General features: G+C 43.1%; 1 protein-coding gene across 4 annotated transcripts in view; it reads left to right on the top strand.

Moving 5' to 3' along the window:
• NSD2 (nuclear receptor binding SET domain protein 2) overlaps nt 1–19,674 on the top strand; it is a 150,738-nt gene that overhangs the window by 36,835 nt on the left and 94,229 nt on the right. For all 4 annotated transcript variants that reach the window (XM_048849101.2, XM_048849102.2, XM_075128104.1 and 1 more), the window contains exons 3-5: nt 9,623–9,788; nt 17,984–18,150; nt 18,562–19,053. In XM_048849101.2, the coding sequence (XP_048705058.1) occupies nt 9,623–9,788; nt 17,984–18,150; nt 18,562–19,053 (825 nt within the window). The remainder of the gene's footprint in view (nt 1–9,622; nt 9,789–17,983; nt 18,151–18,561; nt 19,054–19,674) is intronic.

The following is a 19,674-nucleotide window of genomic DNA, read 5'->3' as shown; positions in this document are numbered from 1 at the left end:
CCCCCTTTCAGGTAGTTGAAAGCAGCTATCAAATCCCCCCTCATTCTTCTCTTTTGAAGACTAAACATCCCCAGTTCCCTCAGCCTCTCCTCATAAGTCATGTGTTCCAGTCCCCTAATCATCTTTGTTGCCCTCTGCTGGATTCTTTCCAATTTTTCCACATCCTTCTTATAGTGTGGGGCCCAAAACTGGACACAGTACTCGAGATGAGGCCTCACCAGTGTCGAATAGAGGGGAACGATCACGTCCCTCAATCTGCTGGCAATGCCCCTACATATACATCCCAAAATGCCATTGGCCTTCTTGGCAACAAGGGCACACTGTTGACTCATATCCAGCTTCTTGTCCACTGTCACCCCTAGGTCCTTTTCTGCAGAACTGCTGCCTCGCCATTCGGTCCCTAGTCTTTAGCAGTGCATTGGATTCTTCTGTCCTAAGTGCAGGACCTAACTTCTGTGATAGTTTTATACATTTTGATACAAACATTTGTGATACTTCCAAAATTTAATATATATGAGCAGAATAAAATAATCTATCAAAAGTCAAAGAAAAACTAATTGGCATTATTACTTTTCAGATTATCCAAATTGCAGAATTTCCAGTCTCTTGCACAAGACTACTGCAGAAACTAGAAGCCCTTGCCCATAGGTTAAAGGTGCAGCTTGGCATAGATTACACATGTCCACATGTTTATGATCATTTTATAAAGTAACATTTTCTATCCCATTGACATCCTGAAACAGAATTCTCCTATTTGGGAGTTGGACCAGATCCAGGTTAATACAGTGAGTGAAGTGTTACAGGTTGGATTCTTTACTCAACTGTAGCGTTAACTACATAGCAATGTCATCAAGTTGCAAGCTGTCATGTTTCACCTTTTCTGGGTTGAGAAAAAATAGCTAGTGATGTCGCACATTCTTATGGATGAACCATAAGAATGGCAGTGGTTGCTTATCAAATTTCCGAGGAGTATAAAAACCAAGGTATTTGAAATGTGAAGGACTAGGGGAGAAGGTAATTTAAAATTACAGCTTTTACTTTTGAGCCCTCTCCTGCCCGTTTCTCTTCCATCTTTTTTTTCATAAAGCTGGTACCCTTAAAGTATAACTTTCCACTTAACTTAATTGTGATTATGGAGCAACTCTGTTTCTCTTAATTAATAAAAAATGAATGAAAAGCAGCCCAACCACTTTTCAAATCAAAGGCTTCTCTTGGAGATTTATCCAGGAAGCAAGGTATATCTCTTTTGGGATTAGATGTCCACCATACCATCTACTGGCCATCTGAAAGTGCTGCAGGACTTACCAGTACTGGGACAAAAGAGGCCCAGCGGGCAGCCATCTTCTGTATACTCCAAGCATCCTATTATCTTGTGATTTTTCCTCAGACTTCAAGTGCTTGCACATGTCCATTCCAATGTAGGTGTATGTGTGCCCTGAGCACAGCTGCCGGAATTTTTTCCCCAGAGGTATCCATTGGATCTGCTCCAGTGTCCTCTGGTGCCACGGACTCATAGCGCTGGTATAAAGGGCCCCGCCGACTCTGCTTTCCTTGTGTTCCTTCTTACTGCCTATGACAGTTGCTGGAACCTCATTGCTCAGGCAGTCCTCCTAGTGGTTGTTTCTCCAGGTTTTTAGTGTAAACAATTGTTTTGTTTTAGTAGTTTTTAGAACTTAGGCAGCTTTGGATGCCCCCACGCTTAGTGGGGTTGTCTGCTTCCCTGGTGCTGGGGCATTCCTCGTTCCCTGGCTTTCAAACCCTGCGTCTCCTGAGCTATATCTATGCCTTTGAGCAACCCACATCCAAGCTGTCTCAATGGGGGAAGTTCATAGGAAAGATGCCTGCCAAGTCTGCAGGGACTTTAGGCCCCAGACCAAGAAGGACTAAGCTGCACGACCGAAGGTCCTCCTCCTGGAGGCAGCCTTAAGAACTGCCTCAGAGCCGTGCTTGGACTCCGCACCTAGCACCTCAGCCTTGGTGCAGAGCACTCTTCCAAAGGCTCTGGACTTTCGGCACCAATCGTCTTCCGCGGTGTCTAAGAAGAAACACTGTAAGCAGCAAGAGAAGAGCCAGAGTACGGAAGACAAAAGGAGATGGAGAGTGCAAGACCCGTGTCGGGCCGCTCTTAATCCCTGGCACCGCATCATCAGGTGCCTGCAACTCTGGTGCCGCAGCAAGCCCCTTGGACACCTACTGGGAGCCACCTCTGAGCAGACAACACACCAGCCAGTTTGCAGTGCTGTCAACCCATGAAGCTTTTGCAGGGGCCAGGGACCTTCTTAACCTACTGGTACTGGGGTCCCTCGAGGATCAGGACTCAGGTTCCACTGAGCAACAGAGAGTTATCACCCAAACCTCGACCAGTGCTGCAGCTGCCGTCCAGGGGAAAACCCATGTTGTCAGCCTCAGGGTCACCTCGGCGATCTTCTGTGGCATGGAGTGGCAACACACTCTCTTTGCACCGCAGCTCCTCATCTCCGTCTTGGAGGTTAGAGCGCCCCCAACATCACGCAGAGACACTAAAGACCTGGACTCTGGTACTGAGCACAGGACCAAGCTCCACAGGCTGCTGCACATATCAAGGAATCAACAGAGGCTCCTCAGCCCATTTTAGCCACCTCATTCTCCTCTCTGGACGAGGTGATAGTGAGACCAGGAATCTCCCCTCCACAAGACTACCACATGGCTTACCAGGACCTGTTAAAGCAGGTAGCTTTGAACTTGGGAGTCCAAGTGGAAATGGTCATGGAGACAACACAGTCTCCTGAACATTTTTTCACTGGTGGGGCCCTTTAGAGTGACTCTACCACTTAATGAAGCCATCATGGTCCCAATCAAGGCTCTGTGGTAAACCCCTGCTTCCCTCCCTCTGACAGCAAAGCACACAGAGCGCAAGTATTTTGTTCCCACCAAAGGGTTTGAATTCCTTTTCTTGCACCCTCCCCTGGGATCCCTGGTTGTAGCAGCCGCCAAAGAAAGGGATTGCCAAGGACAGGTGGGTCCTAGCCCAAAGCAAAGGATCCAAAGAAATTGGACATGTTCAGACAGAATGCATATTCCACATCCACTGGGGGCCTGCGGCTCCGCATAGAGAATTAGCAAGCCTTGTTGAGTTATGATTTTAATATGTGGGAGTCCATGTCATAATTCAAGGATGTACTCCCCCAAGACTCCAAACAGTTTTCCTCCCTAATTTGAGGAGGGGAAGACTGGCTCATGCCTCTCTGCAAGCAACCCCGAACGCTGCTGATTCAGTGGACAGATCAATGGTGAAAGCGGTAAAAGTGCGCAGGAGTTTTGGGTTGCAGTCCTCAGGGCTCCCTCATGAGGTGCGACAGACTATTCAGGACCTCCAAAGGCAACGTTGAAATTCCTGAGACTCTGTGTGCCAGCAGGGTTAAGGAAGCAGTATAGGCCACAGCAGACAGGCTGTTACTCTTCTCAACCAGCCAGATAAGACCAGCAGAGGAGAAAGAGCAGAGGGTTCAGGCGCAGACCTCTTCCCCCATGCTTCTTGGCAGGTCCTGCAAAGTCTGGCCCCAGACATTCAGGGTCTTTGAAATACTCATCCTCTTTCAAGTGCTTGTTCATGTTTATTCCATGTCAGGTGTGTGACTTTTTTCTCCAGGGGTATCCATAGGGCCAGCTCTATTGCCTCTGGAGGCCCGTGCTCATGCACCGGAATAAGTAGTGCCGCTGGCCCTGCGCCCTCTCACTTCCGTCTTACTACCCATGACAGTTGCTGGAACAATATTCTTTTGTCCTTCAGCAGTTTCTTCCATTGATTTTTTTCCAAACTCTTGTAAATAGTTGGTAGTTCTAGTAGTGTGTCAGGTAGTTAGTCCCCTTTCAGGACTTTGTTCCCAGGATGGGGCATACCCTGGTCTCCGGGCTTCAAGCCATGTGCGTCCTGCACAAAACCTATGCCCACGAGTGATCACCACTCAAGTTGTCTAAAGTGCTTGGAGGAGACTCATGTAAAGGACAGGTGCAGGATCTGCAGGACTTTCAGATCCTGCAGTCAAAAAGACAGGGACATTAGATTGAAAGCTCTGCTTATGGAAGCCACAGTGAGACTGGTCTCCAAGCCGAGCCGCTTGGACTTGGCACCGAGTACATCTGCCTCGGTGCATAGTGCACTCCCGGCATGGGCTCTCCCAACACCACTCTACTTCCCTGGTACCAGCAAAGCAGTACAGGAAGTATGCCTAAAGGAGACCAGGAAAGCTTGGGGGTGAGATGCGACCCACATTTGGGCTACTCACCAGCCCCTCAGAAGCATATGCCTGCAGACGCTATGCCACCCACGGTACCTAGTCCGCTGAGAGATCCTCCAAGTATACCAGGCACTAGTAGAAGCAGGGCATACCTGAGGGAACCGTCCATGCCAAAAGCACCTCTGCTGCTTTTCTAGCATAAGTCCCAATTCAGGATATCTGCAGGGCAGCAACCTGGTTGTTGTTTCACACATTCACAACACACTATTCCATTTTCAGCAGGCTAGAGACGATGCTGGCTTTGGGCGCACAGTTTGTTAATCAACTTGAACTCCAACCCCACTTCCTGTACAACTGCTTGTGAGTCACCTTTATTGCAGGCACTGAAAGAAAAAATGGTTATTCACCTTTCTGTAACTGTTGTGCTTTGAGATATGTTGCACATGTCCATTCCAAAACCTTCGTCCCCTCTTTCAGAAGCGGTTGACAAGAAGAAACTGAAGGTGAATGGGGTCGGTGGGGCCTTTTATACTGGTGCTATGAGCACGTGGCCAGAGGGCGCTGGAGCTGACCCAACGGATACCACTAAGGGAAAAAATTCCAGCCGCTGTGCTCGGGGCATGCACACACCTACGTTGGAATGGACATGTGCAACAAATCTGGAAGAACAACACTTAGAGAAAGATTAGCAACTTTTATCCTGTCCCAAAACAGAAGAAAAGAAGTTTCTTCTGCTGTCTTCTTCCTACCTCCCTTAAAGGAGGAGGAAGGATCTAAGCATTTTTCTTCTGCAGGAAAGGCCAGTAACATCTTACTCAGGTGCTCCTTCTCTGCTCCACTCAGATAATTGGCAGAAAATTATTGGTGAAGATGAGCAGGGCAGTAAATTGTGCCTTACCTGTCCAGCTACAGGAGAACCTAAGGTACTTGCCCTGATGCTCTGGGGGGAGGAGATGGTCTGAGCCCAGAGTGATGTGTTAACTTTGCTCCTCTCAAAGGCAAAACACTGAGACCAATTTGGGGAGAAGGATATCTCTGGTAGTCTCTCACTCTACACAGGTCCTTCTCCTTAGCAAAACAGAGAGTACACACTGCTCAAATTCAAGCTGCTTCTGCTTCAGTTGCTAATGTACTGGCTGTATGCCTATAAGAAATTAGATGGTAAGTTTGTGTCAAAGTACTTGAATTATTTTTCCCATACAAAATAAAATCATCTGGAAATAAAAGTTTTTACCTTTATTTTATTTTTGCGGACCTCCCCCCCCCCCCACATGTGCTTTTAAAAACACAAAAGCAACTTTGCCATTCTTCAGTTCTTTGTCAATATACTACCAATTTAAAAAACAGATTTTTGCTTGAGGAAAAACAACTCAACTAAAATGTGAACTTCACGTATCCTTATCTCTTATATCAGAACACTAGGATTCCACAGATGTCAAGAATTTCACCTCGGTAGCAGTAGGAATGTTCATTATCATGACAGCCCTTTAAATACAGCCCTGTAACCATCTGAATGCCCAGACTAACTAAAATAGCATTAAGCTGGAATTATTAGGATGGAAATGAGTTAGACAGCTTGTGCCAATAATGTATGTTGTGTCTTAGGAGGTCTTGTAGAATTGCTGTTAACAAATATTACTCTGCTGTGCTTTCACACTGTTTTTTCCACTGATGTGATGTTAAAGAGAAGTCCTGGAGTGTTAGTTAAATTTATTTTAAAAAACTACAATGAGCTATACAGTTCATCCTTAAAGATACCATTACAGGATTTTGACTCTTGGATCGTGTGTCTTCAATCAGACTTATGCAAGAACTCTTTGGTCTTTTTTTGGACCTCCGAGGCACCTATAAGTTTTTTGTGGACTGGTCTGCTCCTCACCTTTGCCCAGCCCCCTGACCATGCTCCAATCAGAAGTGCTTCCAGAGGCTTCAGAATATTCTAGACCATTCTTTTTCCTTTCTGTAGTCAGTGAAGCAGCTCTCTGTAAGAACTGCCCAACAATAGCAGCTCTGGCTCTTGTTGCGCACTGCTGTTTAGGTGGACATGAGGTATCCTTTATCTATTTCCCTGGGCTATATCTACTGGCTGCTTAATACTCTAAGGCTGGGGCCATGTTTATACTATGGGGACTGTAGTGGCATAGCTACAGCACTGTAGCTAGTCAGATAGTGTGTACACAGCCTACAGTGATGGAAGGGGTTTTCCATTGCTGTAGGAACACCAGCTCCCCAAGCAGTAATAACTAGGCTTATGGAAGCATTCTTCCATTGACCTAGCTGTGCCTACACTGGAGGTTAGGTTGACATAGTTACAGCACTCAGGGATATAGATTTTTCACACCTCTAAGCACAATAACTGTGTTGACCTAAATTTTTGGTATAGACCAGGCCACAGAATCCTGTGCATCTGGTGCCTTTTAAGGAAGGGCAAACTAACTACCTTGTAATTTTACTTTTGAGATACTGGATACAGTTGTCAAAAGCACATTAAGTTCTATTTTTAAAGATTATTAGTAGGGCCCTACCAAATTCACAGCCATGAAAAACATGTCACTGACCATGAAATCTGGTCTTTGTGTGGCTTTTACCCAATACTATACTGGTTTTACAGGGGGGAGACCAGCATTTCTCAAATTGGGGGTTCTGACCCAAAAGGGAGTTGCATGGGGGTGGGGGAGGACAAGGTCATTATAGGGGGGTCATGGTATTGCCACCCTTACTTCCACGCTGCCTTTAGAGCTGGGCAGCTGGAGAGTGGCAGCTTCTGCCTGAGGGCCCTACTGTTCTGCAGGCCAGCAGCCAAACTCTGAAGTGCAGAAGTAAGGGTAGCAGTACCACAACATGCCCTACAATAACCTTGCAACCCCCCCACATATCCTTTTTGGGTCAGGACCCCTACAATTACCACACTGAAATTTTAGATTTAAATAGCTGAAATAGTGAAATTTACTATTTTTAAATTCCTATGACTGTGAAATTGACCAAATGAACTGTGAATTTGGTAGGGCCCTAATTATTAAGCACTTACATCATTTTTGGAAATGGGTATTAGGTTTGTAAATCAGTTGCTTTTGAGAATTTTATCTATTATCTTTCAGGATTGCTATCCATCTACTTATTTTCAAATATTGAAATTGTATATTCTGGGTATTAACTCTTTCCTGCACCCGTTCTTTGGAATTTTGTACACATGTGGCTTTGATGTAATTTTTCATGTTGTTGTATTTAACTGCTAGGGAGCGCTTTTTATTTCTCACTTTTGAAAAATATCTGCTGGAATGTTCCAGGTCTTCTGAGATTTCTGGAGTTGAAGCATCCTCAGTGGGAGGGAACACTTGGGGCCGTCTTACAGGCTAAAAAGCTTGAGAGCAATGGGAACACAATTCTTACTGGAGGTATGGACCCAAAAGAGTTAGTCCTGAGATCTTCAGAAAAGCTTAATTAGAAAATGAGGAGCTATCCCGTTCATCACATGAAGGGTTCCCCTCCTCCCAACCCTGGAAAAGCTTTTCAAAAATAGGAAGCGTTAGGCATTATTTCACAACTAGACCAAAAAAAAAAATCAATAGTTGAAAAGTTAAGTATCATAATCTAAAATCATTATGGTGTAGCTAAGGTTTGTTAATGTTTGTGTTTAGGAAATCATGTCTTAGTCATAGATTTTTTTAAAGCCAGAAGGTACTATTCTCATCTGACTTTCTATGAATATCCTGACTTAGTACTACATCTCAAAACACTAGGCTTCTTAATTCAATTTTAAACACCCTAGATACTTCATCTCATCTCTTCTCTCCCTTTTTGCTCAATTCTACAATCTAAAAGCCTAGAGCCTAGAAATTTTGGTCCACCTTCTGAACATTGGAATGGTGCTACAAAAGGCTAATGATGTCACATTTTACATAATTAAATAGTAACAGACCACTGGAAATGTGAATCAAAATGTAGCGTTTCTTTAAACATAGCTTTAATTACTTATTATGCTAGATTTAAAAATGTGCACTAGATCTACACGTCTGTTGATACCAAATACAGGAGAATAATCTATTCTGGATAAAGTGAAAAGTTAGACACGGTAGAAATAAAACATGTAAAGAAAGGCTTATGCCAGCGTGTGAATAAATCTGTCTTTATTATAACTCGACTATACTATGATATGGCAAACCTGTTATATGTGTGTCATATAGTTACAAGGGGGAAATTGTTTTTAGTTTATTCTAAATGCTTTGCAGTTAACTTGGCAAAGAGCCTTAAACCAGAAGTATTTATGCTTTCCTCATATTATTTAAAATAAATAGCTTTGGGAGGGACCAGCTTAAATTCTAAAGATTTTACTTCTACCATTGAAAGCATTTTTTTAAAAAAGTGACTAGCAAAAGGGGAAAAAACATGTAGGCTTTTGCTGTAGTTTGATGTTCTGACATATAAAGAAGACCTGATATATAGGAGGATTCTTTTTCCTTTTGCTTAGAAATGTAGGTCCTACGTCGTCTGGAAGAATCTACAGTAGTGGTGTGTTTTTTTGTTTTTTTGTTTAAACTTCATTTGACGTGCTTGTCTTAATATTTACTAAACTTTAGTGGACAACACTTTATACAAAGAAAGACTGTTGAAGATTTCACATCCTGTACTCTTCATTTAGGGTGTTAGAGCTCACAGTGAACATCCCTGGGTATATTTACATTGAAGCCTGGAGTGAGCTTCCCAGCCCACATACACAATCTCACGCTAACTCAGCTCAAGCTGGCATGCTAAAAACAATAGCATGGATGTTGTGGCTCTGGTGGAGACTCAGGCTAGCCACCTTAACTCAGACCCAGGGGACTGGGTGGGCTTGAAAGCCTGAGCTACTGCCCAAGCCACAATATCCACACTGCTATTTTTAGAATGCTAGCTCTAGCTGAACTAGCACAAGTCTGTCTATCTGGGCTGGGAGGTTTGCTCCTAGTTGCAGGGTAGACATAGTCTTTGAGGTGTCCCAGAGATCATCCAGTAAAACCAGGAAAGGAATAAATTTTACATTACTGATATTTCAGAGGTTTAAAAAAAATAATTCTGCAACCAACCAAAGTTCAGATTTTATTATATACAGAAAGGAAGAAAGAGAAACAAACAAAAATGCAAACGATTTAAAAAAAAAATCCTTTTTCAATACCCTTTCTAATACATGTGAAATACTATCTATTTACTACCCTTTCGGGCAAACGTTATTGCTTTCTCTTCTGCCATGCTATTTTTTGTCACTGCTATCACCCCAATCTGCCTCTTTCACACAATAAAATTTACTTTATAAGCTGTGTTAGTTGATTAATTAGTATTTCTTATGTGTATACTATTTAATTAATCAAGGTACAGTTTTGAAGGGGGAAGTGTGGTAACACAGTGTATGTTTTTTCTTTTTTTAAAAGACTCCTGCTAAGAAAGATTCCACTCCAAGTACTGTGAAAGAAGACAAAGTCCATGTGTTGAAATACAATATAGGGGATTTAGTGTGGTCTAAAGTGTCTGGTTACCCATGGTGGCCGTGCATGGTTTCAGCTGATCCTCTTCTTCATTCCCACACTAAACTAAAAGGTACGTCTTCATTGCTGCACACATTTTCATGGACATAGAGACATTAAATTCTGGAAATTTCATTTCTTCATTTCGTCCATTCAGATAAATTGAGAAACCAAAATCCTTTGTGCTTCAGCACTTGTCTGTGCTACTTGTCAGTTAACGTCTTACTAGCTAGTAACATCAGATTGCATTGGAAAGAAGTGGTGTTCTGGGAAAGCTTAATTTAAACGGAAATTGGAAAAATAGTTTAGGGAATATGAAGGTAACACTTTCGATAACAATGAATTAATAGAAACAAAGGACTGAAATAGGAGAGAAAATTCACAGTATAGCTCCTTATTTTGAAACTTGTTTTCAATATTTTAATGTTTGTGTTTTCAGTCAAATCAAAGAGAAGTTGATGTTATGACAGCAGTGAACAGGATAAATTCTTTTAGTGTCAGTATAATTATTTGTTGCTGCTTTTCATCAGGGCAGGAACATAGGTAAGGCCTTGCCTTGTAGCTTTTCTTATCAAACAATCTTCCTTTTCCCCGTGAAGCAAAAAAGGAAATCCTGTCTGCCTGCTAGAAGGATGGGTGGCTGGTTTGTCTCTTCCCTTACATTTTTCATTATGGAGTGACCAGTTCAGGCTCCTCTCTAAAATCCAGACAGTTTTATCAATCTCAAAACGGGTTGAAGTTTAAAAAAAAAAAAAATTCTATGGAACTCAAAATGAATTGGACAACAGGTTTCAGAATGATGTCACAAAAATTGTAGGGTTCAATAGAGTTTGAAAACATTCTAACTTTTGCTACTGTTCAGCAAGTTATGGAAAGGAGGAGAGAGAACCTAGTTTTACTAGGTTTCCCAGGCTGAGATCTGGTGTCCAAGACCAATTTTTAGTTGATTACAATATATTTGAAAAGTATTCAAGTCTCAGTAGAAACATTTCTGTAGGTTATAAATTTTCACAAGATTATATAGGAGACCTCTGAGGGAAGATTTAAAAAACTGGGTTTGTTTAGTCTAGAGAAGAGAACACTGAGGGGACTTAAGTTTTCAAGTACATAAAAGGTTGTTATAAGGAGGAGGGAGAAAAATTGTTCTCGTTAATCTTTGAGGATAGGATAAGAACCAATGGGCTTAAATTGCAACAAGGGCGGTTTAGGCTGGACATTAGGAAAAACTTTGTAACTGTCAGGGTAGTTATGTGCTGGAATAAATTGCCTAGGGAAGTTGTGGAATTTCCACCATTGGAGATTTTTAGGAGCAGGTTAGACAAACACCTGTCAAGGATGGGCTAGATAATACTTAATCCTGCCATGAGTACAGGAGATTGGACTAGATGACCTCTCGAGGTCCCTTCCAGTCCTATCTGTGATGTCAAATGGCTGCTGGAGGCCTATATTTTGCATTATTGTTGGGCAGGGGGGGAATAGCCCTTTTTCTTGCACAAAGATGTCAAGTTTAAACAGAGAACTAAGATGTCTTGCCAGTAAAGAAGGAAAAGTTCTTTGAGTATGTTTTCAGCGTGGATCTCAGATTCCACTGTAGGTGTGCATACACCTGAGATCAAAGTCTTTTGAATAGCAGTTTCTGTCAGGGGTGCATATGTCCTGTGCCACCTCATGCTTCTGGGTAAGAGCATAAAAAGCAGAGTGATCACAAACTTCCTTCTTACCACTCAGGCAGTGAGGAAGAACACGAGTGCCTGACCTGCTACTCTCTTTAGAGACTTGAACTTGATTTTATCTATTGCAGAGGAACTTTACCTTCACATTTCCATTTGCTTTTTCCTCCAGTTGGACAAGTCAGTCCCCTCTGTATACATTCTTACAGCAGAGCCAGATGCTTTGTGCCCACTACCACGCTTCGTGGTAGATAGTAAATCCTAAGGGTTCAAACCCTTCCTTTCTGCAAAGGGCTGATTCCTTGAAGGATGAACATAGCTGATAACTCTTCTACTTAGGAGAGAGCCACATGCCAGATATATGGTCTGTGCACAAGTCTTTGTCCGCAAGGTCTGCAAATCCAGGGGATGTTCATGGTACCACCTGTTAGTAATCTGTGCAGGTCACTTCAGATCCAGAGGTAATTAACTATCAAAGTGAGGCTGAAAAAAATCGCATCAGCCAGCACTCCCTCAAGCAGGCACCACACTCCAGGTTCAGTCAGTGAAAAGGCTAAGAGTACAGTGACCAAGCCAGATTTGGCAATAAAGCCAGCACCAGTTCCTCATGAAAAGGTGACTTGGTGAGACGCAGGCAGATGGAGCCTTAACATAGCTCCAGACAAGGACAGTCCCAGAAGGAGGACTTGAAACAAAACTCTTCCTATGTCCTCCACAAAAACTGGAGTAGCATGTGGGGTACAAGAATAGGTACTGACCTTGATTCCCCATGACTGTACCCTGCAGACGGCTGTTTTACAGCCTGGAGAACTCAGTGTTCTGTGTGGAGGACATCTTTTGCACTGAAGTGATGACTGGCACTGGAAATAATCACGATATGAGACAGCCGTTTGAAGAGATCTACTCCTCCTCTTGTTGAGCCACTCCTTTTCTCCAATGTCTAGTAGAGCTCCCTCTCCCACCTTTGAAGAGAGTCACTAGGGAGCACAGTAGGCTACTCTAACTGAGACATCCACCCATGAACGGCATTGGGCCAGCCAGCCTCAACCAGGCCAAGATTCCTATAGCGTGCCACCTTGGCTATATTGGTCTTACTTTTGTCGCAAGTGTCTAGGAGCAAGACCGTTCACAGACATCCAGAAAGAGGAGGCGATATCATTCCCTAGTGGCATCAGTGGCTATACCACCAACACTTGAGCCAGACAATAGCTTCTGAAAACATGAGGCAAATGGAGTGACAGTGGCAATCCCCATCACTACCCAAGGAGTCATCCTCATCATGAGATGAGGCATTGGCACTAGTCTTCATGCCAGCAACTGACAACTTTAAAGTATTCCAGGACCTCCTGTCCCACACTGAGAACATCACATATGTTGAAGATACACTCATATAGAAGTCCCATTGTTTTTTGATGTCTCAAGCTCTATAGCTCTGACCATGATCTCCTTTCTTATCAGCAAGATGTTCTTTGAGCTGGCTAAAGGACTGTGACAACCCCCTGCCATTCTTCCTCCCACTTCCAAATGAGTGGAGAAGAAATACCTGGTGCCTCCAAAAGACTTTGAAAACTTATGTACCCATCCAAATTGAGGGTCGCTCGCTGTGTTGTCACTGCAGGGAAATTCCAAGTCCACAGTGGCATAGTTAAGGACAATGATCTTTAAGAAGCTGGTCTTATTTGGATGCAAGACACATTCCTTGCCATATTGAGCTCCAGGCTGTGAACTACCAGGATATGTTTGCAAAACAACCCTTTCTCATCTGGGAGAGGGTCATCCACTCCCTGTCAAAACTCCTGCAGGAAAGGAAAGTTATCAGAGAGGTCCAGATTGTTGCTAGAACATCTTTGCAGACCGTTATGGACACATTTGACACAGCTACAAGATTGATGACCATGGCTGTCAAAATGAGCTCGGGCTCGTGGCTTCAAGTATCTGGCATACCATACAAGGTAGAAGCCACAGTAGAGGATTGGCCCTTTGATGGAATGGAGCTTGTTAGCCAAAGAACAAAGTACTTATTTCCTTAATGATTCAAGGGCCATCCTATGGTCCCTGAAAACCTATACACCTGGTCTCTATAGGAAACCATGGATTGAGGACACTGTGGTACTCCCATGGTTGACAGCCAGACTGCCCACAAAAGAAAAGGTCCAGGTATTCCACGCAATTAATCCAACACCATCTGAGGGAGCAGATTTGAGGGGAGCATCAAGAGTCACGTGTGCCAATCCAGAGCGTGTTTCCACCTCCATGAACCACCTTGCCCCTTTTCCACAGCACCTGGGTGTCCATCAAAGCTGACAAATGGGTAGTAGACGTCATTGACCAAGGCTACCATATCAGTTTCTACTCCTTAGCCCAATCCACTCCCATTTCTGCCTCAGCTGGAGTACTGGTTTTGGGGGGAGAGGGATAGCTCAGTGGTTTGAGCATTGACCTGCTAAACCCAGGGTTGTGAGCCCAATCCTTGAGGAGGCCATTTAGGGATCTGGGGCAAAAATTGGGGATTGATCCTCCTTTGAGCAGGGGGTTGGACTAGATGACCTCCTGAGGTCCCTTCCAACCCTGATATTCTATGATTTCCCATCCTTTTTCAGTGATTCTTCTCATGAGAGCCTGTTACAAACAGAAGTGGCCTTTGCTTTATCTAGGAGCCATAGAAGAGATACTTACAGAGTAGAAGGGAAGAGGCTGTTTCTCCTGGTATTTCTTTATCCTGAAGAAAAAAAGGAGTATTTATCCTATCCTAGACCTGAGAAGGCTGAATAATACATGTGCTACCTCAGATGCAGGATGATAGTGCCTGCCTTTGTCATTCCATATGTTCAGATTCAAGACTGGTTCGTGGCTTTCAGCTTACAGGATGTTTACTTCCACACAGCCATCCACCTGGCCCACAGGAAGTTACTAAGATTCACAGTGGGCATTAATCATTACCAGTGCTCTCCATGGCACTGAGAGTTTTCACAAAGTGCCTGTGAATAGTAGCAGCCTATCTGTGAAGGAAGAGCACTCACATCTACACTTGCCTGGACAGTTGGCTGATTGGAGGTGTATCTCAAAAGGAGACAATGGCAAGCTTCAAAAATGCCCTTTTCCTGTGTTAACAGCTAGATCTTCTGCTGAACTATGAAAATCATCTTATCTCATCACTGAGGATAAGATTGTCACGGAAGTCACAGATTCCGTGACTTTGAGACCTCCATGACATTTTCTGCTTCAGCCCTGGGATGACTGGGCTGGAGCTGTTAGCTGGTGGGGTCCCAGAGCCCTTTGGTGGTGGGGGCCTTAGAGCCTTCCCCTCCCTTGCAGCGGGGCTTGAGCTCTCAACTCCCGCATTCCCACAGGGTTCTATGAATTTTGTTTATTGCCCACGACCCGTCCATGACTTGTACTAAAAATAACTGACAAAATACTAACCCTGTTAATCACAAATGATAGTTCATTGGGGTCTTCAACTCCACATCAGTGAGAGCATACCTTCCCAAGACAGGTTCTTGTTAATGCAATCTCTGTTAATTGGGATAGATAAACCTGAGTATGATGGTACAGATACATGTGGGGCTGTTTGGGCCATATGTCAGTGTGCATGCCACTGGCTAGGCTTCATCCTGTGACTCTGGCTCATATCAAGTCCGTACTCCTGAAACACTGTATATGAGCAAAAATGTCATGGTTCCCTCTTCCCATCATCACAGAACTGAGGTAGTAGCAGGAACCCAAGAACATACATGGAGGAGTGCCGGTGTCGGTTCCCTTCTTTATAGTGACTAATCACGGCTATGTCAGGGAAAAATTGGGGAGCCAACTTGGACTACCTATGAATGCAAAGGACCTGGCCAATAGAGGACATGAAGCTTCCTGTAAAGGCCCTGAAGCTCAAGGCTATCAGGCAAGCTTGCATAGCCATACTGCCTGTTCTCCCGAACTCAAAAGTGCAGATCCTGGTGGCTAACATGTCCTGTTACGAATTACACCTGATAGGACACACACACAAATGCTGCGAATTACACCTGATAGGTCATGCACAGTTCGAATCTAGGCTGAGGCACATAAACAAAGTCCACAACTGCAGAATTCCCAAAAGACACTAAGTTTATTATGCTCGAGCGTGGTGCCCCCCTGCTAGCCAGGGGGGGACCCTGAATACAGATTATACAAAGGTTATATACTTTTTAGCAAAGCATGTTGCCCTCGTGCATCGGAAACCTTAGCCAATAAACAAACCCTTGTCTTATCTACCACCTATCCCTGCTTGGTGCATTCCTCGTGCTATACCAGTATGTTAATTACACAGCATGGTCCTAAAGCCATGCATCAGTAACTTTTATTATCAGGATGGGAGGCCTCACATCAAGGCCAAGAGACAGGGAGTTAGAGACTGACAAAAACCAGATACTGGAAGTCAAGGCAGGCTAGAGACAAGGAGGAGGATTTTCACAGGGATTCAGTATCTAAGGATCACTCCTCCTGGTGTATGATGTGCTGGCATTTAAACAATGGTGGGCCCCAAACCAAAATGGAGTCACATGTGCTAACTTTTCCTTAACAGTCCACAATGCACTACATAAATAAGGAGCTATATGCTTTTCTTCATTCTTTTGGTCTGGAAGCTATTGAACTGTGGTCATGCTGCCACTGAAATGGGATAACCCTAATGGCTCTTCACCTCTCACAAGATAGCAGCAAGTTGGTAGACTTCGTGAGAAGGCAGTCAGTTACCAGTCACAAGTGGTCACCGCAGAGGTCCATCATTGGGAAATTTCCAGGGTAGACATGTATGCCGCCAACAACAATACCAAATGTCAGAACTCTTGTTCCAGAGGGAGCATGAGCCTGGATTTGTTACTGGACTCCTTCTTTCTCAATGGTCCCAAGGCCTCCTTATGCCTTTCCACTGATTCCTCTGCTTCTCAGGGTGATATTCTAGATTAATTGAGACATATCAGCCTCATGACTCCCTACTGGTCATGGCAGTTTTGGTAGATGGATCTGGTATGTATGTCCATCTAACCGTTCATATAGCTCCCAGACTACCCACATCTGATTTCACAACACCACTGCCAGATACATCAACCAGACCTCAAATCACAGCTCAGGCGTTGGCTGGTTAAGTACCATGGACAGAGACTGTTCCCTGTCAATCCAGGAAATCCTGATAAAGAGCAGGAAGTAATCAACCAGAAAGACTTACTTATCAAAATAGGATTGATTCTCAATATGGACAGCCCAGCAGGGGCTGGACCCAGTGCAGGCATCTGTACTGAAGTTCCTCAACTACTTATTGCATTTTAAAGAGTTGGCTTTCACTTAGTTAAAGGTCTGTCTTGTAGTTATCTGTTTGCCATCGCTTAGTGCAGTCTTTTTCAATCATTTCCAGTGGTGTCCAAGTTTCTGAAAGGGCTCTTCCATCAGTTAGAGAAACTACTTCTGTTTGGGATCTCAGTATAGTTCTTCTGAGGCTCTTGGAGCCTCCCTTTGACGATCTTTCAGAACGCTCCATCATCTCACTCTGAAGGCAATCTTCCTAGTTGCAATCCTGTTGGAGAGAAGAGCGAGCGAGCGAGCTATAGCAATTTGTTTGATTCTCTTTACACAACAGTCAATAGAGAGAAAGCGGTGCTGAAACTTCCCCCAAAATTCCTCCCAAGCTGGCCTGGGAATTTCATCTGAATAATTGTTTACCTGTCTTCTTCCCAAAGCCACAGTTCCCAAAGCCTGCAAACTTAACTTCAGTTTAATAAAAGATTTGTGTGTCATCTGGGTGTAAGGAGAAACTTTCTATCCAGACCAATAACCCAGTGTTCTCTAGTTAAACTTATCCTACCTTATTTATTTTTAAACCAAACATTTTATTGTGGGAGGCAAAAGAAAGAGCCTTTCTAGCCTCTGTTTAGATCCTCTAAATTAATCTTAAAGTTAACACCTAGTTTATAACAGAAGAAACTGATTTTAACCCACTTATCTGGCACCCAAGTATGTGTGTCATACCTCTGGTTTTGAAGAGATCACCAAGTGCTATTCATTCAGTTACCATGTGACCAATTTACCCTTAACGTGTGTAGATAGATCAGCTCTCTGCTCTAAGTTTCCTGTGTGTTTGAGTGCCTCAGAAACATTAATTTAACCTCCAAGCATTCTTAAGGGGAGAAAAGTTAGAACTATGCACATTTTGTAGATGAGAAACTGGGATACAGAGACCAGCTTATTTGTCCAAGGTTACACAAGGAGTCTTTAGCAGTTCTGGGAAGAGAACCTAGATCTTTTGAGTCCCACTTTGGTGTCTTAAGCATAAGACCAACATTCCTTTTTCCAAAATAAATGGCCAGCACAATGATCATACTGCTGCTCTACCTGCATCTGAAGGTTCTGTTTGGATTAACATAGGAATTGGAGTAATTTCTTTTACATGAAGCTTCATAGATTAGCTTACTAAGAGAGTCAAACTGTTAATCGGATTTTAGAATGAAAACTGGACAAACTATATTTGTCATTGCTCTGCATACTGCAATTTACTGAAGGATTTCAAAGTGTGAAAGTATTATAAACCAAAACCAACCCAGTAACTTGTATAAACTTACTGTTAAATTTTCAGGACAAAAAAAGAGTTTTCGTCAGTATCATGTACAGTTTTTTGGTGATGCCCCAGAACGAGCTTGGATATTTGAGAAGAGCCTTGTGTCATTCAAAGGAGAAGAACAGTTTGAACAATTATGCCAGGAAAGTGCAAAACAAGCCCTCATTAAAGCTGAGAAAATAAAGGTAAGAGGCTACATCCCTCCCCCCCCCCCCCTTTTTTTTTTTTTTCAGCCTTTTTACATTGTTATAGAAATGTCATCTGGTATCTAATCGCTGGAGAAACACAATCTAGAGCGCTTTCATGACTGCTTGTTTTGTGGGATCTTCTAGTTTTGCATTTCACATTTAAAAACACAGAATGCGTGATGGCTCAGTGAATGCTCATTACTTTTTGCAAATTGACAAATGTCACTGATTCACGCACAGAAAGATTTATTTAGTTCTTCCTTTATATCAGGACCATTCATACAGATGCTGGAATATTTGGAATATAGACATACTGTATACTCAACCTTCTTCTGATTGTTTTTAATTAGTATTGATGTTTTGTAATTAAAAGTAAACGTCTCAAACTGGCTTATATTTTTCTTGCAGATGTTAAAGCCTGTTTCTGGGAAACTGCGACCTCAGTGGGAGATGGGCATTAAGCAAGCTAGTGAAGCATTAGGCATGACAGTGGAAGAACGGAAAGCCAAGTTCACCTTTATCTACATTAGGGACAGGCCTCATCTTAATCCTCGAGTGGCAAAGGAGGCTGGTATTGCTGTGGAACCGTTAGAGGAAATAGATGAGTCATGTTACTCGAATGAAGAAACCACTCAAAGTCTGAAATCGATGAAGGAGTCTGGCATTCCTGGCAAGAGAAGGAGGAGGACATCAAAATTGCTTGCGACTAATGACGCACAAGAAAGTGGTCAGTCAGAGACTAAGAATACTACCCCCCAAAAGGCATTTGAACAAGGAGAAGCCAAAAGAGGGATAGGCTCTCCCATCAGTAGAAAGAAAGCTGCAGCATCCACTCCACGAAGCAGAAAGGGAGATGCAGTGTCTCAGTTTTTGGTCTTTTGTCAGAAGCACAGAGATGAGGTTAGTGTTTTTTGTTGCGCGAATAAGTGTAAGTGTTGTTCTATTTGTGTTCTGTTTTTTACACATATAGAAATCTCTTCCCTCTCTTAGTTGACAGAACACCTGAAAAGTAAGTTACATTTTTTTACAATGGCAGCCAAAACCTACAAGGAATTCCACAGATGTTTAAGAAGCTAATCCCTATTTCGAAGAGTTTCTAGTCTAAAGACACAGACAAAAAGTGGTGATGAGGTTAAGGAAGGAATAGAACATAAAATAAAGTGATTGTGATGGTATGTTTTGTTAGTGCCATTGTCTTAGTGCCGTTTTTTATTAATTTATGTTTAAATATTTATCCCCTACTGACCTTTTATTTAGTCATTGTTAGTTCCTCTTTACATTTATTTTTAATGCATAAACTCATGTTCCCAAGTACCCTTTCTGGCTTTCTGTTTATCCTTAACCCAACCATTCCCCATAAGTTAGTGGATTTATTCAATACTACTTGTACCCTTGTCTTCCAGTTTCCCAAATGCTCTGCTTAGCTACCTAGGAGGGAAGGGAAATTGCAGTCTTTCACCCCACCCCACAAAAAAAAAGCTCTCAACAATTGTCCAAAGTCTGTGGAGGTCTGTAGTCTAA

This window comes from Caretta caretta, chromosome 4 (assembly GCF_965140235.1).
Source record: "Caretta caretta isolate rCarCar2 chromosome 4, rCarCar1.hap1, whole genome shotgun sequence".
In the NCBI taxonomy this organism is placed as follows: domain Eukaryota; kingdom Metazoa; phylum Chordata; order Testudines; family Cheloniidae; genus Caretta; species Caretta caretta.
The sequence above is the reverse complement of the archived record's forward strand: the minus strand, read 5'-3'. Positions and strand labels throughout refer to the sequence as shown.